At 44.6% G+C, this 26,847-nt stretch overlaps 1 protein-coding gene and 1 long non-coding RNA gene across 4 annotated transcripts in view; one reads left to right on the top strand and one right to left on the bottom strand.

Moving 5' to 3' along the window:
• Positions 1-232: 232 nt before the first annotated feature.
• On the top strand, positions 233-26,847 carry LOC132819624 (uncharacterized). 2 transcript variants are annotated; one of them, XR_009645104.1, is made up of 4 exons: positions 355-491; positions 6,920-7,032; positions 9,365-9,494; positions 22,897-26,847. It is a non-coding gene; the product is annotated as an uncharacterized LOC132819624 (long non-coding RNA). The 2 variants fall into 2 exon arrangements; XR_009645105.1 differs by lacking the exons at positions 355-491; positions 6,920-7,032 and adding an exon at positions 233-302.
• The window catches only part of phactr2 (phosphatase and actin regulator 2), a 138,909-nt gene continuing 129,815 nt past the window's right edge, over positions 17,754-26,847 (bottom strand). For both annotated transcript variants that reach the window (XM_060831208.1, XM_060831207.1), the window contains exons 10-13: positions 25,392-25,453; positions 24,164-24,301; positions 22,821-22,897; positions 17,754-21,351 (exon numbers count right to left, since the gene is read on the bottom strand). In XM_060831208.1, coding sequence (XP_060687191.1) covers positions 21,336-21,351; positions 22,821-22,897; positions 24,164-24,301; positions 25,392-25,453 — 293 coding nt within the window. In that variant the 3' untranslated portion in view covers positions 17,754-21,335. The remainder of the gene's footprint in view (positions 21,352-22,820; positions 22,898-24,163; positions 24,302-25,391; positions 25,454-26,847) is intronic.

Raw genomic sequence — 26,847 nt, 5'->3', positions numbered from 1 at the left:
CAGCGTTCTGGGCTCTGATTGGCTAGAATACTGAAGCATGTTGGGATGCTGGAGGACCGGCTGCAGCGTTCTGGGCTCTGATTGGCTAGAACACTGAAGCATGTTGGGATGCTGGAGGACCGGCTGCAGCGTTCTGGGCTCTGATTGGCTAGAATACTGAAGCATGTTGGGATGCTGGAGGACCGGCTGCAGCGTTCTGGGCTCTGATTGGCTAGAACACTGAAGCATGTTGGGATGCTGGAGGAGTGTCTCTTTGACCTCCGAGGATTTTAGTCGTTTTCACTGAGGCCCTGGTGTCGAAGGTTGTGTCCTCTCCCGTATTTAATCTTGTTTAAAATTCAGGAAACAACTGATTATATTTAGTCGCTGTTTCCGCACCGATTCAAACGGTTGCGGTTTTCCAGGAAAGGGACAACGCGGGGATAAGAACAGAATCTTCTGGAATTCGGGGGAGGGAGGAGCTCCAGAAACTTACAGTGATCAGGGACCTGGTAGGAGTCAAGTGAAGGAGAGTGATCATCGTTAGTTATGATTGAAGTGATTGTTCACAGCCTTTGGGGAATCCTGTTCAGAGACTCTCTACACTCTGGAAGCAGGCCATTTGGCCCATCAGGTCAATACTGGCCCTCTGAAGGCAACCCCCCCCCCCCCCCCCCCACCCAAAACCCCTGCATTTCTTATGTTTATTTCACCTAACTTACTCATCCCTCAACGTTATGCGGAATTTAGCCTGGCCAACCCGCCTAACTTGCACATCTTTGGGACTGTGAGAGGAAACTGGGAGAATGTGCCAACTCCACACAGTTAGTCACCTGAGGGTGAAATCAAATGCGGGTCCCTGGTGCCGTGAAGCAGCTGTGCTAACCACTGAGCCACCGTGCCATCCCCGCTACAGGGTAAAGTTTTAGAACTGAGATAAGTCCCCGGGTCCTGATGGATTTCATCCTAGGATCTTAAAAGAAGCAGGTGTTCAGGTTGTTGATGTGTGGTTTTAATTATCCAAAATTCAGTAGATTTGGGGAAGGTTCCTTTCATTTGCAAATTAACTAATGTAACTCATTTATTTAAAAAGGGAGAGAGGAAGAAAGAAGGTAACTGGCCAGTTAGCTTAACATTTCCATTAACATTTTCCCTATGACCAATGATAATAGTGCTTTTGGATAAGTTCAAGGTAATCAGACTGGGCCAGTGTGGTTTTGTCAAAGGGAAAATGTTTATTTAGAATTCTTTGAAGAACTAATTTTGGTTGAAAGGGAGCCAGTTGTTGTATTGAAACTTTGAGAAGATATTTGACAATGTAATATATCAAAAGTTATTGCAGAAATTAAAAGCTCCTGCTGTAGAAGGTAACCTTGGCAAAGGTAGAAGATTAGAAACAAAACAGAACTCTAGATACTGGAATCCAAAGTAGACAGGCAGGAGGCTGGAAGAACACAGCAAGCCAGGCAGCATCGGGAGGTAGAGAAGTCAACATTTTGGGTATAACCCTTCTTTAGGACTGGGGGTGGGTGTAGGGGGAGTGGCAGAGGCACGGTGGTGAAGTGGGAATAGGTTAAGACAAACAGGAAGCTGACAGTAGGAATAAATTGGTCTCTTTCAGGCTGGCAGGTTATCACAAGTGGTGTGCATTGGGACCAGTGCTTTTTTTTACATTTTATATAAATGATTTGGATTAAGGGACTGAAGGCTTGGCTGCTAAATTTGCTGTTGACACAAAGGTAGAAAAGTGTGTTGTGAAAGAGAAAGTGAGGACTGCAGATGCTGGAGATCAGAGCTGAAAAATGTGTTGCTGGAAAAGCAGCAGGTCAGGCAGCATCCAAGGAACAGCAGAATCAAAGTGTGTTGTGAAGAGGACATGAGCTTACAAAGGGATATGCACGGATTTAATGGGCAAAGATCTGCAAATGGGAAAGCATGAAATTGTCAATTTTGGCAGAAAATAAGCATTTGATCTAAATTGTGAGAGGTTTCAGAGCTCTGATGTGCAGAGAAATCTGGGTGTCCTAGAGCTTGAGTCACAGAAGGATTCTATGCAGGCGCAGAAAATAATCCAGAAAGCTGATGGAATGTTATAGTTTATTGCAAGGGGAATTGAATGCAAGAGTAAGGAGATTATGCTTCAGTTATACAGAGCATTGGTGAGACTATATCTGTAATAGTGTACTGTAATAGTCACTGTACTTAGGGGGGATGTTAATGCATTGTCAGCAGTTCATGTTTACTGGACTAATATCTGGAATGAGTGGATTGCCTTATGAGAGGCCAGACAAACTAGGCCTGAATCCTTTGGAACAAATAGAAAAAGTGCTAGAAAATACCAGCAGGTCTGACACAATCTGTGGAGTAAAATCAGTGTTAACACTCCAAGTTCAGTGACATTTCTTCAGAGCTGATGGTAGCTAGGAAAATGTTTTTTTATGCAGAAGATGGGGTTTGGGGAAGGGGTAAGGAGCAAACAAAAGGTGGGGATAGAACCCAAAAAGAGAGAAGAGCAGTTGCAGAGACAAAGGAAAGGACAACGGTCAGCAAAGGTGATTGAATGGTTGCTAATGGTGACAATTAGTGGCTAACAATGGGTAGTGTGTAATAGCAGACTATGTGATAACAAGGCCTGGTGTGTGGGGGTAAGGACATGGAAGAAGGTGCCTCCAGCCCTAAAATTGTTGAACTCGATATTGAGTCCAGAAGGCTGTAGAGTTCCCAAATGGAAATTGTGATATTGTTCTTTCACTTACACTGAGCTTCGCTGGAGCACTTCAGCGAGCCTGAGATAGCAACGTTGTCTGGGTAACATGGTGGTGTGTTGAAGTGGCACACAACTAGAAGCGCAGTGTCTTTTTTGCAGACAGAACTTAGATGTTCTGTGAAGTGGTCACCCAATCTATGCTTCGTTTCCCCAATGTAGAGGAGACAATATTGTGAGCCGTGCAGGTAAAGTGCTGATTTACTGGGAATGTTGTTTGGGACCTTGGATACTGAGGAGGGAGTCGAAATGTGTGGTACTGGAAAAGCACAGCAGGTCAGGCAGCGTCAGAAGAGCAGGAGAGTCGACGTTTCAGGCACTAACTCCATACTGAGGAAGGAGAAAGTAAATGGGCAGATGTTGCGCCTTCAGTGGTTGCAGAGGAAGGTGCCATGGAGCTGGTGGGGTGTGTTGGTGACGAAAGAGGAGTGGACCAGGATGTCCTGGGGGGTGTGATCCTTGCAGAAAGCTGACAAGGGAAGGAAGGGCTCTATTTGTCTGATGGTGGCATTCTGTTGGTGGTGGAAATGGTGGTTGATGATCCTCTGGATGTGAATACTGGTGGGAATGGCAGGTGAAAACAAGGGGGACCCTAATGCTACTGTGGGAGGAAGAGAGTTGGTGAGGGCTGCAGTGCAGGAGATCAGTCGGATGTGGCTGAGGGCCCTGTCAACGACAGTGCTGAAGAATCTTTGGTTGAAGAAGAAGGCAGACATTTCAGAGCCCCCTTGTCGAAGGTGGCATCAACAGAACAGATGCAGTGGAGACAGAGAAACTGGGAGAACGGGATAGAGTCTTCCCAGGAAGCAGGGTGCGAGGATGTATACTCCAGATAGCTGTGCAAGTCTGTTGGTTTGTAGTAGATATTGGTGGCCAGTCTATCCCCAGAAATAGAAACATAGATGTCGAGGAAGGGAGAAGTCAGAGGTGGGCCGGGTGAAGATGACAGCAGTGTGAAAATTGGAAGTGAAATTGATAAACTTTTCCAATTCCAGGCTAGAGAGGGAAACTGCTGAAAATGTGTTGCTGGTTAAAGCACAGCAGGTTAGGCAGCATCCAAGGAACAGGAAATTTGACGTTTCGGGCCAGAGCCCTTCATCAGGAATGAAGGGCTCTGGCCCGAAACGTCGAATTTCCTGTTCCTTGGATACTGCCTAACCTGCTGTGCTTTAACCAGCAACACATTTTCAGCTCTGATCTCCAGCATCTGCAGACCTCACTTTTTACTCGAGAGGGAAACTGCACTGATGATATAACTCATTGATCGTAAAAAGGATTGTGGGTTGGAGCTGGAATAGGACTGGAACAAGAATATTCCACGTACACTTCAAAAAGACAGGCACATCTGGAGCCCATGCGGAGACCCGAGGCCACTCCTCTGACCGGACGAAAGTGAGAGGAATGAAAAGAGAAGTTGTTGAGGGTGAGGACAAACTCAGCCAAGCGGAGGAGGCTGGTGGTGGGTGCAGACATTTCAGGCCTTTGTTCCAGGAAGAAGCAGAGAGCCCTGAGACCATTCTGATGGGAGATAGATGTGTAAAGGGATTGCCTGTCCACTCTAACAGGGAGGTAGCTGGAGCCCACAAACTGGAAATTCTGAAACCGCTGTGAAGTGTCAGAGGAATCGCAGATGTAAGTGGGCTGGGACTGGAAACGGGGTGAAAAAACTGAGTTGAGGTAGGAGGAGATTGGGTTCTGTGTGGCAGCAGCACGCAGAAACACTGGGTCTGCCCCCGCAGCCTTGATTGTAGATTTTGGCTAGAAAGTAGTAGTGAAGGACTGGGGTCTATCAGCTTAGAGATAGTGACTGGAGATCACCAGATGAAATGGGTTAGTGGCCGTTGTGGCTATGGTAGCCTGATGTACAACTATGGAATCTGGGGAAGATAGAAGGAGATGTCAGAGAGCTGGACTCAGTCTCTGCAATGTAGTGGTCAGTACGCCAGACTCCAATACTACCACCCTTATTGGCAGGTTTAATGACAAAGTCAGGGTTGGATCTGAGAGCATGGAGTGCAATCAGTTCGGAGGGAGACAGGTTGCATTGGGTAAGGATTGGGGGAGGGGGGTAGAGAAATTGAGGCGACCAATGTCATGTCAACAGTTCTCAATGAACAGGTCGAGTGCATGTAAAAGGCCAGAGGGAAGGGTCCAGGTGAACGGAGAGAGTTGGAGTTGAGTGAAGGGGTCTATGGGACAGGGACAGGGAGAGGACTCTTGTCCAAAGAAATGGGTACCAAGGCAATGGAAGAAGAGTTCAACATCATGTATCCTTAATTCATTAAGGTGGGGACACAGAGGGATAAAACTAAGGCCTCTGCTGAGGACAGAGTATTCAGCATCTGAGAGCAGAAGGTCAGATGTAGGGTAATCAATACACCACAGGAGGTGGGGTTGAGGGAGTCATAGGGGATGAAGGTTCCAGAGGGCCTTGATGCCTGAAAGGAAAAGAAAAGATTTCTTGTTCGTGCGGTGAATGAGCCGGAGGATGAAGTGGAACTGGGGGACAGGACAGTATCAAATCCACAGTGTGAAACGGTGTTGTTGGAGAGAGAGCTTGAGGATGTGCATGTGACAATCTGTGGCAGTGATTGTGGATCTCATGGTATGGCGAGAGCAGCCGAATCCTTTGGAGTTTGTAAGAGTCTGATGCAACCTAATTGAAACAAATTAAATCCTAAGGGGACTTCACTGGGTGGATGTTGAAAGGATGTTTCCTCTTTTGGAAAAGTCTAGAATTAGGGGGTCATAGTTTACAAACAAGGGGTTACCCAGTTAAAATAGAGAAGCAACAAAAAAAAGCATTTCTCTCAGAATTGAGTTTTTATAATTCCCTTCCTGAAAACTTAGTGGATGCAGAATCTTGAAATATTTTTAAGGCAAACGTAGATTCTTGATGACCCAGGGATGAAAGATTATGAGGATATGCAGGAATGTGGAGTTGAGGTTAAATTCAGATCAGCTCTGGTTTTATTAAATGAAGCTGAAAATGTGTTGCTGGTTAAAGCGCAGCAGGTCGCGCAGCAGGTCAGGCAGCATCCAAGGAACAGGGAATTCGACGTTTCGGGCTAAAGCCCTTCATCAGCCCTTCGCTACTCTTTTATTAAATGAAACCAGACTCCAAAGACTGAAAGGCCTACTCCTGTCCCTTGTCTGTTCCCTGAAGTTTGAGCATCTCTGAGGTTATTGTTGGGGTCAAATGTTTGAATCTCTCCTGATATTTGCAATTAATTAATTTTGTAGTTTTTGTATGCTTTCATACAGCTAATGGTTTATTCCCAATTGGGCAATGACTTTTTTATGCTCATTGTTAAAAGTACGTTGGCAGCCTCTTGTAAATTTGTTCAGTGATTGACCACAATGGTGAATAAAACACATCGTTTACCAAGATAATATCAACCAAAGAGCTGCGGATGCTAGAGATGTGAAACTAAAACAGAAATTGTTGAAGCGACTCAGCAGGTCTGGCATCTTCTGTGGAGAGAAAACAATTAAAAGTTTTGAGTCTAGTGATTCTTCTTCAGAACATCATAATAAGTCAGGTCTCACTCTTGAGATGTCACTTGTCCAATATGACCATCATGGAACATAATACTCCATACTGTCCAATCAAGCCCTCCATGCCAAATATTGCACTGTTTACATAAAGGCTTTATTTATATGGGGAAAGTTTGCGACTTGCTGATGCAATGAACGATTAATTGATATTGGTGGGGAGAGAATTACGATATTGGCAGCTTGACTACTCTTTGCAATGCAGGTTTCTGACACCAGAGGGTAGTATAAGCTCAGCACCAGGAGCATAAGCTGTCAGTGCAGTCAATACAAGACAGAGTGGATTCTGGATTAGTGGTGCTGGAAGAGCACAGCAGTTCAGGCAGCATCCGAGGAGCAGTAAAATCGACGTTTTGGGCAAAAGCCCTTCATCCTGTATTCCTGATGAAGGGCTTTTGCCCGAAACGTCGATTTTACTGCTCCTTGGATGCTGCCTGAACTGCTGTGCTCTTCCAGCACCACTAATCCAGAATCTGGTTTCCAGCATCTACAGTCATTGTTTGTACCTACAAGACAGAGTGGAGGCTAGTGCCTAGCTACAAAGATATAAACAAAGTCTACATAATGTGTGGTGATGAAACATAATAGTTACTGACTCAGATCTAATGTTTGTTCATTAAGCTGAGTCAGAATGATCTGGCTGTGGCTTCCAGCAGCTGATTTAAGATGGCATTTCGATATTACACTGAAGACAACACACTGAGTTCCACATCATCAGACTTGAAACCTCTCAGGTTAGTTGTTAATTTCTCCAGCAGGGGCCCATATGCTTTTTTTCCTGATGAAAAATGCATTAGCATACCTTAAAGGCCAGAGCAAAGATGTCTTGGTCTTGATCTCTCTCAAGTGCAAAACCACCAAAACTGATGAACTAGCTCATTGTTCTTTCTGGAATCTTGCTGGGTAGAGATTGTCAGTTTTCCCAACATTACCACAGTGACTGCATCAAAAACTTTATTGGCTCTGGAGTGTCTTGCAATATTCTGAGGACACTAGGGTTACTAAAATGCAATTTATTTTGATTATAGAACAATCAGGCTTGTGATATTGCATGTAGTTAACGAATACTTTCCAAGAGGAGTGGCATTAGAGGAAAAGAATTCACAGAGTACTGAGTGCGGGTGTTACTCAATCCTCAGTTTAAAGAGAAATATTACTGTGAATGTTTATATTTCCTATTTGTAAATTCTGACATCCACATTTACACGTGGAAACATGCCACATTGTCACTACATCCATCCACCTGTGGTGGTACGATAGTGTCTCTGCTGGACAGTGACTGTCAATGGGGATGCATCTTTAATGTTGCTCATGTTGTCCCTCTGTACAAGAACGTTATTCTTGTATTCCAGGGATATTCCAGGTAACTACAGACCAGTGAGCCTGACGTCAGTGGTGGGAAAGTTTCTGGAGAAAGTAATGAGGGATAAAATATATTTATATTTGGAAAAGAATGGGCTTAGCAGTGAAAGGTACAATGGTTTTGTGCAGGGTAGATCATGCCTTACCAACTTAATAGAGCTCTTTGAGGAAGAGACCAAGTTGATAGATGAAGGAAGGGCTGTCGATGTCATATACATGGATTTTAGTAAGCCATTTGATAAGGTTCCCCATGGTAAACTAATGAAGAAAGTGAAGTCACATGGTGTTCTCGCTCGGTGGATCAAGAACTAGTTGAGCAACAGGAGATAGAGAGTAGTGGTTGAAGAGAGTTTCTCGAAATGGAGAAAGGGAACTGTGTTTGTAATATACATAAATGTTTGTAATATACATAAATGTTGTTTGTAATATACATAAATGTTGTTTGTAATATACATAAATGATCTGGAGTAGGGCATTATTGGTCTGATCAGTAAGTTTGAAGATGACACAAAGATTGGTGGAGTAGCAGAAAGCATATGGGTCAGAGAATACAGGAGGATACAGATAGGCTAGACAGTTGGGCAGAGAAGTGGCAGATGGAGTTCAATCCAGGCAGATATGAGGTGATGCATTTTGGGAAGTCTAATTCTAGAGCCAACTATACTGTAAATGGAAGAGTCTTGGGAAAAGGTGATGGGCGGAGAGATCTGGGAGTTCAGGTCCATTGTACCCTGAAGGTGGCTGCACAGGTGGATAGAGTGGTCAAGAAGGTATATGGTATGCTTGCCTTCATTGGACGGGGTATTGAGTATAAGAGCTGGCAGGTTATGTTACAATTGTGCAAGACATTGGTTTAGCTGCATTTAGAACACTGTGTACAGTTCTGGTCGCCACATTACCAAAAGGATGTGGATGCTTTGGAGACAGTACAGAGAAGGTTTACGAGGATGTTGCCTGGTATGGAAAGTGCTAGCTATGAAGAAAGGTTGAGTAAGTTAGGACTGTTTTCATTAGAAAAGAGGAGTTTGAGAGGAGACCTGATTGAGGTCTACAAAATCATGAAGGGTGTAGACAGGGTAGATAGAGATAAGCTTTTTCCTGGATAAGGGCTTCAATAATGAGAGGTCACGCATTCAAGGCAAGAGGTGGAAAGTTTAAGGGGCATATACGCAGCAAGTACTTTACACAGAGGGTGGTGGGTGCCTAGAACGCATTGCAGTAGAGGCAGGCATGGTAGATTCATTTAGGGTGTGTCTGCACAGATGCATGAGTAGGTGGGGAGCAGAGGGATACAGATGCTTAGGAATTGGGCGATAGATTTAGACAGTGGATTTGGATCAGCTCAGGCTTGGAGGGCCGAAGGGCCTGTTCCTGGGCTGTAAATCTTCTTTGTTCTTTATTAATACGTTAGTGGTCAATTTCTTGCAGCATGTTGTATGATCAGAGATTGGAGCCACATTCTTATTTGTCTCCATGTTGTTTGTTTCTCTGACTCTTTACTCCACTTTGTCTCTCTCCCTCCCTCTCACACACACACAGTGTATTTTTCTTTCTTTGTGGTTAAAAGGAGGTAGGTAGTATAGAGAGAGGTGTCCCAGGCTAATAACTGCATTTAGTGTGAAAGGCGCAGTGACAATACGGTCACTGGAGCTACCTATCCTATTCCAGTCTTGGATCTCACTGTCTTATCTTTATGTCTCCTAGTGCAATCACAGCAGTAACAACAACATTCAAAACATACTTTGTTGGCTCAAAAATATATTGGGATGTACTGAAGCTGGAAGATACTGTGGACATGTTGTAAGAGATCACAACTGGGAGCATCAACTGAAATGTAAGTTGGATGGCTGCAGTGCAGCGAGAGTTGAGAAACTTATGAAAATGAAGTACTGCATATTTATTTGAGTTGCACAGTACAATATCATCTTCTGAAGCAGTGAGGCAGAGAACTTGAGACCCAGCAATGCTGAGAATCTTTTTGAGTGAAGGTATTTTCACCTCACCACTGCCCTCTCGTTGAGCTGTGGAATTGTTTGAAAGCTAGAAGCACCAAGGCAGCAAGGTGATAAAGGCATCCAGAGCCTGCAGGTAGAAAGGATCCTTCTTGCTCTCTCTCGCGCTCTCTCTCTCTCTCTCTCTCTCTCTCTTTCTCTCTCCCCCTAACTCACTGTAGTACCCTGAGTGGGGCAAACACAGAAAAATGATAAATCTTAAAAGAAAGAATTTTAAGAACAACAGAGCCAAGTCTACCCATCAACTGTTGAATTAAGATCAACTCTCAGCCTGCAGTCAACAGCATGTCTTCATTGTTAAAACTAGACCACAAGAACTCAGAGCACAAATGGGTCATTCGGCCTTTCACATTTGCTCTGCCATTCAGTTAGATCAGGGCTGATCTGATAACCCTCAACTCTACTCTCCTACCTTTTCTCCTTAATTCTTGAATCCTTTCCTGTTTAAAAAACTATCTCAGTCTTCAATGCGTTCAATGACCCAGCCTCCACAGTAAATTCTACAGATTCACTACCGTCTGAGAGAGGAAAATCCTCCTCATCAAAATAAGAGGACAGAGAAAATAACTTCCCACTTCTTCGTCTGAGGCTTTGGTCTTTAGAATTTTGTTTACCAGCTCTCTATTATTTTTGCAGCCATAGTATCGATGTTTAACCTTTTGTCTGTCTTTATCCCGATTTACTGAATGTATTTGGGGTTTTGCAGGAGTGTAATTTAAGTAGCATAGCAGTAGATTAGAAATCACTTTCTCTTATTAAAGTTAACTGCATGACAATAAATAAAGTTATTTTTCTGTTAGTGACGAAACCTGGTGTGAATTGCTTTTATTCTAAATAGTTGTCAGTCATACAAATTAGTGAGTTCACTGGGGTTTTACATATTCATACATTTTGTGATGGTTTGTGGATCAGTGGGGTAAGACTATCAGTGCACTCTTCCCACTTAAATTACCACACTATGAATTCTCAATCAGAGCTCGTTGAAGTCTTGCTAATCATGGACACATCATTCAGACGATCTGCTGTCACTCAGTCCACAGCTCCATTTGTGATTCGGTGTGTAGCCCATGGGATTGGCCAATGTAGGTCTGGTCAACCCTGGCCTCAACCTCAAGTGTGTCACATATAAATCACTGGAGCAACTCATCACGACTCCTCGAACACCAACTCCCAAACCCATGTTGTGCGCGAGCTACAAACAAGTGAGGACACCATCACCGTTAAGTTCTTCCCTAGGTCACACAGCATCCTTGCTGAAAACTATATCACTGCCTCTCCATTATTACTAAGTAACGGTTCTGGCAGTACTTAGTAACTCGGTGTGCTTATCTACAGTACACCATTATGACTGTAGTAGTTCAAGAATGAAGCTCACCACCACCTTCTCAAAGACCATAAAAGACAAGTCATAAATGCTCTGACTACTGTCAATGTCCCAAAAATAAATGAACAGGAAAGGCTGAACAGCAATAAGATAATTAAGAAAGATAAAGAACTTTGCTGGGCACTGTAATGTGCCTGGAATAATGAGAAAGGTTGCAGCTGAAAGGAACCCAGTGATGAGCCACTAATTTATACTTGATCGAAGTGTTAACTACATTTCAGGGTTATCCCTATGCACTCAGGGCCAGATTTAAGGTTTTAATCCTTTACTCATCAGGACAAACACAATAGTGACGATTTTCAATCAATTACATTGAACTTTCCATTGTTACGATCTTAGCTGGCGGTGATACTGGACAAGTCAGATTTCAGAGTGAAACTTGGCTTTGTCGAAAGACAATCAGGTTGCCTTTTAATGCCCCTTTCCTTAAAAAAAGGAACTCATGCTGTAAATCAGAAACAAAAACAGAAGTTGCTGTAAAAGTTCAGCAGCGCTGGCAGCATCAGTGAAGAGAAATCAGTGGTTAGCACTGCTGCCTCACAGCGCCTGAGACCCGGGTTCAATTCCCGACTCAGGCGACTGACTGTGTGGAGTTTGCACGTTCTCCCCGTGTCTGCGTGGGTTTCCTCCGGATGCTCCGGTTTCCTCCCACAGTCCAAAGATGTGCGGGTCAGGTGGATTGGCCATGCTAAATTGCCGTAGTGTTAGGTAAGGGGTAAATGTAGGGGTATGGGTGGGTTGCGCTTCGGCGGGTCGGTATGGACTTGTTGGGCCGAAGGGCCTGTTTCCACACTGTAAGTAATCTAATCTAAGTAATCTAATCTAAAATCAGAGTTAAAAGTTTCACATCTGGTGACCCTTCCTCAAACCCAAAACATTAACTGATTTCTCTGCACAGATGATGCCAGACCTGCTGAGCTTTTCCAGCAACTTCGGTTTCTGTTTCTTCTATATATGTTGCTAAATCATTGGACTAATCAGCTTGAAGATTTTCTTTTTAAAAATCGAATTTAGAAGAATATTAACAAAACTTAAGACATCCTGGCATTAGAACTTCCTTTTTTAACTCATACAACGTAGAAACAGAAATCAAACATAAAGCAATACATGGTTCAGTTGACTTTAGAACCCAAGTTTTGAATTAATGTTTCATGAATTTTCACCACACCAGCAAGAAAGCAACAGGGAACTATTGGCTCACATATAATTCAAAAAAGATGCAAAGTTTGAACAGGATCATTTAGTGTTCAGAGAAAATGCCTTTAGATCCATATTCATTTTTGCCCCTTGCCCCTCTCTATCTCTGTAATAGCCCGAGAACAATCCAATATCAAAGCTTTTCTGTAATCCTAGTCTGTATCTCTACTTTTCATTGGTGACTGTATCTTCCTCTGCCTGAGGCATACACTCAGAATTCTAATGAGCTCTCTATCCTTCACCACTCTGTTGTGACTGATGCCTCCGTCATTAACTATGATCTTGATTATAATTGCCACTGTCTCTTTAAGTGGAACAATGTAATTTTTTTTGGTAATGTTTGTGAGTAGCACATAGATGAATGTTTTAATGAAGGTGTTGCATAAATACAAATTATTATTGTTCGTTGGGTACTGAGGGATTCTCAGTTTATCATTAGAAAATAAAATGAAACAAAAGGCAACAATCCTGAACAAATTTCTCATTGCAGACATAATGTCCAGACTCTAAAGTAATTAATAGTTTAAAAATTTGGGTGGAACAAAGTCTTCTCCCAGATCTGGCAGATTGTTGTGCAGTGCCAAGGAAGAGGATTAGGGGTTTTGGAAATTGCTGTTTGATTACGGAAGTTCAGTTTTCCATGAACTACTGAAGTGAGTCCCTGAAAGACCTTCACTTTTAAGTTAAAACTGTAGTAATCTGAGACTAACATTGTTGTGAGTGAACAGCAATAGGTGTATTGAATGTACCCTGTTTACAGAGGATGGTGAGAGAGGGCATCCTTGTTTGAATCCTACAGACCCTGACTCCACATGCATATGAGCTGATGTCAGGATGGTGAGTGGCTTGGAAGGCAACTTGCAGCTGGTGATGTCCCTGTGTATCTACTGCCCTGGTCCTTCGAGATGGAAGTGATTATGGATTTGAAAAGTATTGTCTGAGGATCTTCAGTGAATTTCTGCAGTGTATCTTGTAGTTGGTACGTACTGCTGCTGTTGAGTGTTGATGTTAGAGGGAATGGATGCTTGGAGATGTGGTGCCAATCATGTGGGCTACTTTGTCCTGGATGGTGTCAAGCTTCTTGAGTGTTGTTGGAGCTGAATCCATCCAGGCAAGTGGGGAGTATTCCATCCCACTCCTGACATGTGCCTGGTAGATAATGGACAGTCTGAGGAGTTACTCGTGACAGGATTCCTAGCTGTTGACCTGATCATGTACCAAAAATGTCCCTGAAAAGAATGGAGATTCAGCAAAATATGATGTTTCGGGTACTGTCCAACCTCAGGTAGACACAGTCTGTTGGTTTGAGAGTTGGCCATCCTTAAAATGATGGCCTCCTTTGGGCTGGAGAGCTCAAGTTAAGAATGCCTACTTTCACTGACCCAGACTGTACTTTAGATTAGATTAGATTAGTTTACTTTAGATTAGATTAGATTACTTACAGTGTGGAAACAGGCCCTTCGGCCCAACACGTCCACACCGACCCGCTGAAGCGAAACCCACCCATTCCCCTACATTTACCCCTTACCTAACACTATGGGCAATTTAGCATGGCCAATTCACCTGACCTGCACATCTTTTGGACTGTGGGAGGAAACCGGAGCACCCGGAGGAAACCCACGCAGACACGGGGAGAACGTGCAAACTCCACACAGTCGCCTGAGTCGGGAAATGAACCCGGGTCTCTGGTGCTGTGAGGCAGCAGTGCTAGCCACCGTGCCGCCCACCGTGCAGAGACATTCCAGCTTAAAGATCCTTATTGTATGTCAAAGACTCCAACACAATGATTGCCATCTCCCAGGCCACATGGTTACAGTTCTGGTGCTGCCTGATGTTGCAATAATGCAGTGGAGGGATGGTGGAGATGATCGAGAAGCTCAGCACACTTGGGTTCCGAGGGATGGTCACTGAACCCAAAAGGTTAACTCTGATTTCTCTGCACAGATGCTGCCAGACCTGCTGAGCTTTTCCAGCAATTCCTGTTTTGGTTTCAGCGCCCTTGGGTGCCAATTGATCTGATCAGGCTCTTTCCAGTTGGCACCACCTTAAAACCAGGTAACTTGTTATGGCAGGAGTCTGGGAAGGATCCACAGAGAAATCAGTTTCAATAGGCCAGAGGGAGTGAGAAAGCGGCTATACAGAAAAGGATGGAAAAACAACAGTTGCTCCATTGAAATTTACCATCCCACCCTAGTGGTACATCATCATCAATGTCACTAGCAGTCAGAGATACAGTGGCACAGTGAACCAGATGTCACTGTACCAGATGTCCAGGCTAATGTTTTAGGGACAGAAGCTCACATGAAAGCTGGGGAACCTAATTTTAATCTGTAAAATCTGGAATGGAAACAGTAACCATAAAACCACAATCAGTTGTCATAAAAACATGTCTGGCTCACTAATATCCTCTACAGAAAGTCATTCTGCAGTCCTTACATGGTATGGCTGACACAGAGTCTTAGAATCATACAGCATAGGAATAGACCCTTCGGCATATGAGGAAGGCAAAGACCTCTGTGGTGCAGTGGCAGAGTCTCTACATTGGAGCCGTGATCACTGAATTCAAGCACCAGAGGTGTGTGATAATGTTACTGAAAAGGGTGACAATATTTACAAAGGGGAAAAAAAAGAATAACTTCTAAAACAAAGATATGGCTTTGAATTCCCCTGATTGTCAGATCCCAGAAAGCTGATGTCTAAAAGCAGGTTGCTGCAAAGTTTCTTCAAGTTTGGGGCTGACAGAGCAAGATGATGTTTATAGACAGGAATTGGTCCACTTCTTTGGGAATATGTGGCTTTTCTATCGATATTAGGTTTCAAGAAGGCTTATTCAGCATTGAGGCAGATCAAGCTATTCATCCGAAGTCTCTGCTACTAATGAAAAGGATGTACTGCTGAGACTGGTTAAGGCTCTGCTCAGATCGCATTTGGAATGTTGTGAACAGTTTTGACCCCATATCTAAGGAAGGATGTGCTGGTGTTTTGGTGGAGAAGGGGTCCAGAGGAGGTTTACAAGAATGATCCTGGAGATGAAGGGGTTGTCATGTAAGGAGCAGTTGAGTTTAGAAGGAAAAGGTGGGGGGATCGGATTGAAACTTACAGAATACCAAGAGGCCTGGATAAAGATGATGAGGTATTTTCATTAGTAGGAGAGACGAGGATCCAAGGACACAGCCTCAGAGTGAAGGGATGACCCTTTGGAACTGAGAGGCAAAGAAATTTCTTTAGCCAGAGGGTGGTGATTCTATGGAACTATTACTGCAAAGGGCAATGGAGGCCAAGTCATTGAGTATATTTAAGACAAAGGTAGGTCACTTCTTGATTAGTAAGGGAATCTATGGTAACAGGGAGAAGACAAGACAATGGGTCAAAGATCAGCCATGTCCAAATGGCAAAGCAGACTCAATGGGCCCAATGGCCTAATTCTGCCCCCATGCGGTCTTTCGGTGTTATGTTCTAAATTGATCCAGACTAAGGTCTGCAACCTGGCTGTTGTATTAAACTCTTAGCACATTGTGGCAAGGTGTCAGATATATATCAAGCTTTTCAAAGATGAGAGGAGTTCTGGTCATGAAAGAGTCAATTTCAAATGATCAATTAGTTCTACTCTTCTGACCAAGGATCCAGTCTTTACCCTTAGAGCTAGAAAGGGTTATTTAGCACCTCCACAAGTATAACATGGGTCAATGACTTTTTCTTTGTTATGAACTCTACAGGAGAGACACACTGTTTACAGTTCATTTGAATTTGTTAACTTTTGGAAGGATGTTGTGAAACTTGAAAGCGTTCAGAAAAGGTTTATAAAGACATTGCCATGGCTGGAGAGCTTGAGCTGCAGGGAGAGGCTGAATAGGCTGGGACTGTTTTCCCTGGAGCATCAGAGGCTGAGGGGTGACCTTACAGAGGTTTATAAAATCATGAGGGGCATGAATAGGGTAAATGGACAAGGTATTTTTCTCTGGTGTGGGGGAGTCCAGAACTAGAGAGCATAGGTTTAGGGAGAGAGGGGAAAAACTTAAAATGGACCTAAGGGGCAACTTTTTCACGCAGAGGGTGTGTGTGTATGGAATGAGCTGCCAGAGAAAGTGGTGGAGGCTGGTACATTTACAACATCTGGATGGGTATATGAATAGGAAAGGTTTAGAGGGATACGGGCCAAGTGCTGGCAAATGGGACTAGGTTGGGATATCTGGTCGGCATGGACGAGTTGAACTGAAGGGCCTGTTTCTGTGCTGTACATTTCTATGACTCTATGCACATACAAAAGAAGAGAGTGAGATTGCAGGAGGCTGATGTCTAGGCTCGGCTTGGTAAAAGCTTTTGGAACGTGCCAGAGTTGTAGTGGACCTGCGTCATGTGATCAGCAATGGCAGCTTAATCCATTTTAAAATATACACAAAGAATGTTAACTTTGAAAACAATTTAGGACTTGTAGCTACTGAAACATGGCAGCAATGAGCTCTCACAAAGAGTGACGTGATTGTGACAGTCTAACTTGTCATTTATCTGCCAGTCAATGTCACATTCTTAAATGTTGACCAGAATATCAGCACCAACTCTCATTCTCTTAATTAGTGCTTCCTGGTCTTTCAGATCAATCTGGTAGGCAGGTTCATTGTTTCATCTACAAGACACTGTCGTGCAAGTCTCCCTCAGTATCACACTGGAGTGTCAGCCTGTTTGTTCTTAGATGCTGGAACAAGTGTAACCTTAGCACTCATGGGAGACAGTGCTATCAACCTGTGTTGGTACAGTTGTTGGGGGGGGGCGGGGGGGGGGGGGGTAATGGGGAAGGTGCACAGCTAGAATTGTGAGCAATGTCACTGCAGTGATGAGGACAGTCAATTGTGTTCAAACTTTGGACAGTGGTGAGCAGAGTTAGAATTGTGAGCCATGTTGGTACATTGGTGAACACTACTGTTGTGGAATGTTACTGGTGAACGCTGCTGCTGTTGTGAGCAATGTTGGTACAGTCATGATCTCTGTACATTTGATCCAGGTTTAAATTTCCAGTACTCACACAAAGTCACAGGTGTGCTCTGTGGGACACTTGCTCTGAGTGAAAAGTGCAGAAAAGAACATATGTGCTCATTCTAACTCCAGGGCTGTGCAATCTCACCTTTAGTGGAATGCAGAACTGCTTGATTGCAGGCATGTGTCTTTCAGACCCAGGCCATTGTGCCTGTGGACTAGAAGATAACAGATTCATTCAAAGAGGGGGAAATCTGGGAGCTCAGACAGCTCTTAACCCAAAATACCTGGTGGTTTATCATGGAACCCTTTTTGGGATCTTGCTATGCATTGATTAGCTGCCCTATTTTCCTGTGTTCCAAAAGGGACTACACTTGAAATGCATTTCATTGCCTGTAAAGCTCTGGGGTGTGCTGATTGTCAATGTCAATTTGTTCTTAAACACGTACTCTGGACTTATGATCAGTCCACCAGACCTCTCAACTACTGGCATCAACATAAAAAGATAATTGCTGAATGAGGCAAGGGGCATGAGCACTTGATGGAATTTTATTAAAGAAATTTTGACAGGTTACAGAACGAGTCAGCCAAAACATGTAACTAAGGCACTTCAGAACTGTGCTCAGTGATGAAAAACAATAGCTAATAACAATGTCACATTAAATACTCCTAAAAGAGAGATTGTATAATGTAGGAACTTTTAAGAACATAGAAACACACAAGTAACCTAGGTTCGCTGTAGAATTATTACAGGAACAAAGCACAGCATTTAAAACAAAAGCGAGATTTGGGGATACTTTTTTGAAAATATATAGAATATATATTGCAACACTTTACAAAATAAAACAGAGTTTGTAGAATTACTTGCCAGCATACATTCTTTTTTTCCAGTTATTTACAACCAATAGAATTTATAAATCAAATTTACATTCAGGTGTTATACAACTGTAGAGATCCCTCTGTCTATAAGACGAAGGACAGAACAAAATTTGAGAACAGTAAAAAATTTTTTAGCAGCTGCCAGTCTTGTCTGTTGTGCAGGACAACCGGGGGAAAACAAAACTGTCTAGTTTTCCTGGAACTTCTGTTTAGACGTCGCCATACAGTCTTATTGCCTGAAACACTGCCTCAAATGAAATGAGAGGTTAATTTGGGTGGTTAAGTAAGGTAAAGTCATCAGAGGGCTGCTCTCTCCGAGAGGGATGGCTCGTGGTGGTTTTACCTGGAGGATCACGGTGCCTCAGGTAAGGGGAGAGGTTGTGAAGGAGGATCCTTCATGGTAACCTCAGGCAGTGATGGGAACTGAACCCATGCTGTTGCTATCACAAACCAACCAGCTGAGCTAACCAACCCAAGTATTCTGGGAACTAAAAACATAGGGTTGGGGGGTTGCAAGTGAGAGAAATGTTGATCAGGTAATCTTCAAACTAAAATGGGTGATTTCATCCTCGCAGAATAGGTTGCAACCTTCTGCAAGTAAAACATTCAGGATTAAGTTGGAGCATTGTTTTCTCTTACATTTTAGTTCGCTTTTCAAACCTCTTCATAAAAAAAAGGTAGAGATCCCACTCTTCAGGATATGGCAGGAGGCTGCTGCCATTCTTCTGGCATGCTTCCCTGCAGGGAAGGAGGGCAATAGTAAACATGAAAGAATGGGTCTCCATCTCCTCTGGCAACATAAGGAGGAGCTGATAGCTGAGGGCAGGGGAGAAAGGAGTTACTGTTCCCAGAGTCAGCATATTGTAATGGAGGGTGGACACGCACGGCAGATATTGGAGGCAAGATCAAACAGCTCTGGATGTAGTACAACATAGGACAGTTCATCTGGCAGCATACTAGATGTCCACAGCATCGTGCACCAACATGTGACAGCATACTGGGTATAAACATCATCATATATCAATGTTTCCTCTTTTCCAGCTCACAGTTTACATAAGTATTTTAAATTCACAATCAGTTTACACTCTTTCAATGATGTGGAATCGTTTACTCTCTCAATTTCCTTCAGTGGATTCACAGGAAAGTTACATTTCAACAGCAGATAGCTAATTGCCATCCCCATTGTAACTCTGGCATCCCACTACAACTGATTAAAATAAACGAACATTCTGCTGAGCAGTGTCCCCACTCAACCCTCGTTAGCAAAGCCGTTGCCCTTTTTCACACTTGTCCCTCCTGCCTGACCACAAATCACCATGGTTACTCCTGTACTGAACATGAATCTTCATTTTTTTTTTTAAAAAAAGGCTGAATATTGCAGGCCATTTGGGAGAAAAAAAATAAATCGATTCTTCTCAATTCCAGGTCCTCCGTCCAGGGTTAGAAATAACAAACGCAAGAGCGGAGACAGAAAGTACACAAGCAGATACGAAATCTCTCCCCTCTCCTTCACTTTGATAAAACTTGAAAGACTAAATTGTTGAACTAAAGAGAAAGTGAGTCGATTGGATGGACAATGGCTGGAGGGTGCTTTGGTACAATGGCAAGGGTTGAGATTAGCCAGCTCCCCACTCTGTAGTAAGACATGGTGAGTTGCGATTGCAGCTCATTAACTGTCTTTCGATCAGCCTTTCACATGAAGGCTCTCCAACTTTGTTTCCCCAGATCAAAACCCTTCATTTTCAGGCATGAGTGTCTAGGGGTGATTTCTGGTTCAAAGATCACCGTCACTTGCTACCCTGTAATTTGGGGCAGTGAGTGAAGACACCCTGGGGAAGTGAGGGGAGTGGGGAAATGTGTCAGGCCATGGCAAAACAATGAGAAGACATGGTTACACGTTTTGTCAAGGTGCCCTTAAGGTCTCAATAAAAAAAGACTACCAAATGCTCCGCAGGAGCAAGGGCAACTTGTCCAGCCAGCCCCCAAACCCTTTCCAATTGAATAAGTACATTTCGAAGGCAGAGGGAGCTGTGGTGAAAGTTGGGTTGAGGGAGAAAATGAGTGAAAAAAAAATCTATGGCCAATGGCTCTAATCCACTTGAACCCAGTCTGATCTCCATCATTCAACTTAAATATGTGGTTAGAATCTAGGTTCCATTTCCTATGGTCCTAGTGCCAGCTCTCCTTCCTCCCCCAGTGAGAAAGAGTTACTGACCATCATTGACCTGCCTCTCTACAGCTCCACTCTTGTCTGCATCAGGTCTCGCTCTCATTAAGCTCATTGAGCAGTCAATTCACGCCCATCTTAAAATGTCCCACTTGACACAATAAAATAGAGATTTCCTCCTGTTACAGACATTGGCAACTAAAGCAGTCACCGCACATCCCATAAATAAGTATTACCGGCTTAGAAAATTAGCAGAGGGTTGGGTTGGTGGTGATTGGGTGGGGGGGGGGGGGGGGGGGGAAAACGGGGATGAGAGGGGATGTAAGAGGAGAAACCAGTAACACCACAGAGACACAAGTAGAGGCTTCTTTTTAGTTCAATCTGTATTTTTTTTTATGCAGAATATGAGCGGTGTATGGTTTGGAGCTACCATCAGGACAGCTTTCTGTGTAGTTTTGAACAGCTAATAGCAGTCATTTGCTGTAGTTACATGAAGGAATAGGTTCCCCCTTTACAGAATCAGTTTGCCTCCTCCAGAACAAGAGGATAGCAGAGAACAGCTTGTTAACGGCAGGGAGACAACACCCTGACCATAGTTCTGGACACGGGAGAACACAACGACAAAGCACCACAGTACTGACTGGTCACCTGCCTGACACATTGGCAGCAAGGAGGGAATGACATTCGATTTGCTGGAAAGCTTTTTTTAAAAAAAAGTTCCCCTTTTGTCTGGGATCCATTTCCCCCACCATCACCACCCTCTCTACTTAACCCCCCCCCCCCATTCTCCAATTCCATTACGTCAACATAGTCCTCATTTCTCCACACCCTCCTGCCTCAACAAAAGAAGCCAGCCTGCTTCCACAGAGAAAGAATCTTTTTAAAAAAATTACTTAGATATTAAAACTTTTTTGTGTGTGATGGTTTTGTTGTTGTTGCATGGTCAGCTCTCTGTTGAACATCTGCCTCTTGGCAGGGAAGGTGCACAGAACACATCTGGTGTAGCCTCATGCACCGTCTTTAATCCTCGACAATTTCAGTCTCTCTCCCTGAGCCTTTGTTATTTCATGGCCGGTGAAACCTGCAGGCAGAAAACAGGGTCCAAATTTCAATTGGCATCAACAGCAGCAATTCACAATTACACAGCACCGCTAATGTTGCAAAATCTTTTAAAAACTTGCAAAATAAACAAATTGACACCCAGAGCTACAGAGGACAGATGTTCTAGAGAGACAAGGTGGTGACGAAGAGACTATTTATTTTGTTTTTATTCTAGTTGGTTCCTGCTTGTTATAGTTCAGTGCTGTATGACCTGAGTAATTCAGTTAGTGCTCCCAAACAGCAGAGCCTGACATTTGGGAGAAGACTGAGCTCACTGTAGGATACTCAAGTACTCTGTAGGTGACTCATGTCCTCAAGGGCTCAGGGTGAGGGGGAGGTGGTAATTGCTGCCTGAGCGGTGGTGGTGAAGATCAGCAGCTGCACTTCCCGTAGCTGACCGAGGGAGGGAGTAGGGGGAACGTGGGAGGGAGCCAATGTCATAATGCAGCATTTACAACAGCATCGCCAGGCTTTCAGAGCAACAGCAGCATTTATAACAGACCCGGGAGGGGGGGAGCAGGCAGGACAAGAGGAGGAGGTTAGGAACAGATCAAACAGGGGGAGAGAGAAAGAGTGATGGGGGCAGGGGGAGAGAGAGAGAGGTTAGGAACAGATCAAACAGGGACAGAGCGAGAATGAGAGAGAGAGAGAGAGAGAGATGAGGGAGGGGGAGAGAGAGATGAGGGAGGGGGGGGAGAGGGAGAGAGAGAGAGAGAGATGGGGGCGGGTGGGGGGAGAGAGAGGTTAGGAACAGATCAAACAGGGACAGAGCGAGAATGAGAGAGAGAGAGAGAGAGAGATGAGGGAGGGGGAGAGAGAGAGAGATGAGGGAGGGGGAGAGAGAGAGAGAGATGGGGGCGGGTGGGGGGAGAGAGAGGTTAGGAACAGATCAAACAGGGACAGAGCGAGAATGAGAGAGAGAGAGATGAGGGAGGGGGGGAGAGAGATGAGGGAGGGGGGGAGAGAGATGAGGAGGGGGGGAGAGAGATGAGGAGGGGGGGAGAGAGAGAGAGAGAGAGATGGGGGCGGGTGGGGGGAGAGAGATGGGGGCGGGTGGGGGGAGAGAGATGGGGGCGGGTGGGGGGAGAGAGAGGTTAGGAACAGATCAAACAGGGAGCGAGCTCGGGGATGAAGAGAGAGAGAGAGAGAGAGAGAGAGAGAGAGATGAGGGGGTGGGGGCAGGAGGGGAGAGAGAGAGAGAGATGAGGGGGTGGGGGCAGGAGGAGAGAGAGAGAGAGAGAGAGAGAGATGGGGGCAGGGAGAGAGAGAGAGAGAAAGAGAGGTTAGGAACAGATCAAACAGGGAGAGAGCTCGGGGGGGGGAGAGAGAGAATGAGAGATAGAGAGAGAGAGAGAGAGAGATGGGGCGGGGGGGGGGGGGGGGAGAGGTTAGGAACAGATCAAACAGGGAGCGAGCTCGGGGAGGGAGGGAGAGAGAGAGAGCGCTTACCTCGTTAGATGTCGGCTTTCTTCATGCACTTCCATTTCCCGGCTTTTGAATTCATTCAGTTCTTTCCGAATTGCAGCCTTTGTAAACCGAAGGAGGAAAGACAGAGAGAGAGAGATGTCACACGACTGAACATCATCAGGCCAACAACTCAAATCAAACAAAGAACTGTGGATGCTGAAGATCTGAAACAAAACCAGAAATTGCTGGAGAAACTCAGTTCTGGAGCTGAAACATCAGCGCCGTTCCCCCAGCCCCCACTCTCTAAAGATGATGAGTTTCTCCAGCACTAGGTTTTTGTTTGAGGCTGTGTTTTCTGTGAGTGGCAGCTCTCCACCCACTCTCCGGCCCCCGGGTGGGGAAGCGGTCTGACAGTGTTAACCTGCAGCGATTAGAACCACCAACAATGCACCAACCACATGCTGGCCTATGGTTTCTCCCTGCTTCTGCAGTAAGGCCGGCTACACAAGCAAAACGCCAACTTTGATGGCTTGTTTCCTGTTACTGGACCCTGGCCACCACCGCCAGACTTGGGGTCTTGCTACGCAGTCTCCCTTGTGCTAGGGAATCTACAATTGACGAAGATTAATCCCCTGTGCACTAAGCGACAGCCAGAATTAAACCACCAGCTCTCTCTGCCTCCCCCCCCTCCCAATAGATTTCCCATTCAGTGGAGCACATTCAAAGGGTAGTCACTGCCAACCTGCCAGCCACTGGAGGGAGATATCCATATATCAAAACACTGGGAGAACTGCCATCCTTTTTTCAAAATAAAGTACTTTTCCATCTCTTATGTACACCCAGGAAGAGCCTCAGTCTCATATCTGGAAGGGGAGGTCTCCAATGCTGCAATGCTCACTCCTCAGTAGAACACTGGAATGCCAGCCTGGATTAGGAACTGCAATGTCTGGAGAAGGTCTTGAACTCAGAGGGTTAAGTGCTGCCCACTGAGCAGAGACAGACAAGAGAGCAGCCCACAGTTTGCAGCAACCTCCTCAACACTCCTGGGAAGGTCAAGTCAGTGACACTGAAACCAGGCTTTACTGGAGTTTGTGCAAACGCTCCCCTTAATAAGCATCGCCTTGAAATGCCACAGAAACCATGTTAGGAAAGGGGCCCCAAAACAGAGCAGACAATGAGGTGAAATATTGGAAGGGAGTGAGGAGGATACTGAGGCTTTGGGATCTTTATTGGTCCAAATGGCTCCCAGTTAGGACAGTCTCAATTTTAATTCCTCATCTGTGAGCAAACCCCTCCATGGCCTCCCCCCTACCTCTGGGATGCCCATGCTCCACCAACGCTGGCAGCTGGACAATGTCAATTGGGAAAGTGCTGGAGGTTCTCACCTTATCAGCAGGTGTCAGCCGGGTCCAGGGCTTGTCAGCTCGCCGATCGTAGTCCTGGGCTTCTGTCACTTCCACATACTCGTTAAAACGCAGAATGCGCCGGGCTTGTAGCTCTGCAACTGTTGGCCTGAGGCTAAGCTGTTAGGAAGACAGACCAGTCATTAGCCACAGAAGATTCCTCTCAATCGAACATTGCATCGGCAAGAGACTGACATGGACTTTAATGTACAGCAGGCACTGTGTCAAATGGCACCCTCTGTTAGGAGGATGATTACCTAAAAGGTCTTTCTGCACTGGTTCATTCTCCACTCACGGGACTCAATGTGATACTGGATGCAATGTCACGGTAACACAGAGTGGAGCTTCATACAACAGTTTTATTCCTTGCTCAATGAATAGATCTAGCGGGCAATTGTATCAGGGTAACAGAGTCACAAGGCTGTAAACATTATTCAGCACAAATGCAAAAAAAAAATCACAAGATCAGCCGCCTCACATGGTTGAGCTTATGGAAATGAAACTGAAGTTGCAGCGGAGGAGAAATAGGATGTAAGGAGTTGACATGCATGGGACCTGCTGCCAATTTACTGTCTGATTTGTGCATGACTGGAGGAGAAATGTGTATCCTCAGTGGGAATTCTGGTTGCACAGTTTCAGCGAAGACCTATGTAAAGTCATAAAGACACAACTGTCCCTGTTGAGATTCTATCATTTCTATAATGATGTGTAAATAGACTGTGGTCCCTTTTGATATTTGGGACTCAAAATAGGAGGAACTGATTTCTTAATTAAGATTGACGACAGTTAAATTAGCCTTCTGTTATTTGCCCAGAAGATGTTCTTTTCTGATGAGTCAGATTTTTTTCCCCACACACACGCAGAAGCCTTGCCTCTAAGTTACCAAATCCATTTAACAATCAGCTCCAGTCTCAGCAGCCCAGGACTGTCTGCAACCCTGCATCTTCTTCCATGGAGACAGGGAATGTTCGAGCACTGAGCATTCTTAATGAAATTGTATGAATTTCCAGACACTATTCAGGAGCGATTTGCTTCTATGGACGATTAATTTATTGAAATACCTACTAATTTGTTCTTTTAAAATTAAAACGCCTGCTAAACGTCCCTGGTTCAATCCTATAGCTCAGAGACAGAATCGTTCAGTAGCAACTGAGATCTATTTTGGAGATTGCAGTAAAAATCATTTCAGGTAATGGTAATTGAGGTTTACCTTGCGAGTCAGCCTCCTCCTGATCTCCAGTCTCTCTTCATGTTCCTCCTCTTCATTTCGATCTGTTTATTCGCAAAAGGAAAGGAGAGGGTCAGACAATCGAAAGCAGCTGCAAAAAGCCATAGCAATCATTCAGCACAGGTTCGACGTAGGGAAATCCTCCTCTGCTCTGACTTTCCCTCCTACAGCTGTGACGTGTGTTAAGACACCCCTCACAGCAACGTCACTGTGCGTTATGGTGTCTGTACCCTCCTTTTATGGCCCCACGTGGTGGCGCACACATGCGCAGTGTGTGTGTGTAGTTTTGGGGTGGGGGGGGTTAGGGAAGCTGTGTGACACATTGGTCGTCCCTCTGAGGACCTCCTGCTCCTACTCCTGACAGGAGATTTAGGAAAACTGGCCACCCGAAGAGAGACAATACATAGGCTTGGTGTGGTAAAGTGGGGGAGTGGAAGTGGAAACTGAGAAGGAACACAATGTCCTTCCCAGATACACACACACACACACATACCCCACATGCCTTTGATTCTGCTAAAGGGCTGGGTGACCAAGGATACCACGCGCACTGTTGTTGTCCTGGAGCTCCAGGATTGTTAGCAAACTGAAACTGGCACTGGAGACTCCTGGGGAGATGTTAGGACAGATGAAAATGAAAAACCATTCCTGCTCAAAGCAATGGGTTTTCATGAGCGAGTTAAGACCATAGGACATAGGAGCAACAATAAGTCCATTCAGCCCATTGAGTCTGCTCTGTTATTTTGCTGATAAGTTTCTCAACCCCATTCTCCTGCCTTCTCCCCTTAGGTTCTTGATATTCCAGAACCTATCTCCCTCAGTCTTAAATAGACTCAATGAGTTGATTGGAAAAGAAGGGCAGATGGTTTTTGGGGAAGGGAATATTAGGGCCTTGCCAGCTCTGGGTGGTGTCTGTTCTAAGAGGCAACTGGAGGGAGTCAATAATCCAGGAGCACATAGACTCAGAGGCCTGCATGTGAGCATGGAAGCCTCTTTGGTAGCCACTCTCTGAAGAGAATTGCAAGCTGATGAGGAAAGAACATTAACCACTGAACTCAGTATTTGATTCTCATCATCCTGTTTATTACAGAGTCTATTTATTTCTGCAGTGATAGAAGTTAAAACCTAACAGGATATTAACTGAAGGACTGGTACAATATTCCTGAATTTCTGCCTAACCCTAACATAATAATGCTTTATAATTATACAAGAGACTAATCGCAGTGAGGTGATGAGAAGTGATTGTTACAGCACAGTGGTCAGTCAGTCCATTGTGTGTACAGGTATATAGTTTTTCCCAAACGTTATTCAAGTGGTCTCACTCCTCCTGCTTGTTCTTCCCACCTCTTCAATTTATTCAATCCTATTTTGAATTCAATTATTAAAACGTTTTGTACTGACCCACAGCTAGCTCATTCCAGATTATTAAAAAAATTGTGTA

Source organism: Hemiscyllium ocellatum, chromosome 10, assembly GCF_020745735.1.
Source record: "Hemiscyllium ocellatum isolate sHemOce1 chromosome 10, sHemOce1.pat.X.cur, whole genome shotgun sequence".
Lineage (NCBI taxonomy): Eukaryota > Metazoa > Chordata > Chondrichthyes > Orectolobiformes > Hemiscylliidae > Hemiscyllium > Hemiscyllium ocellatum.
This window is presented reverse-complemented; position numbering and strand designations above follow the sequence as displayed.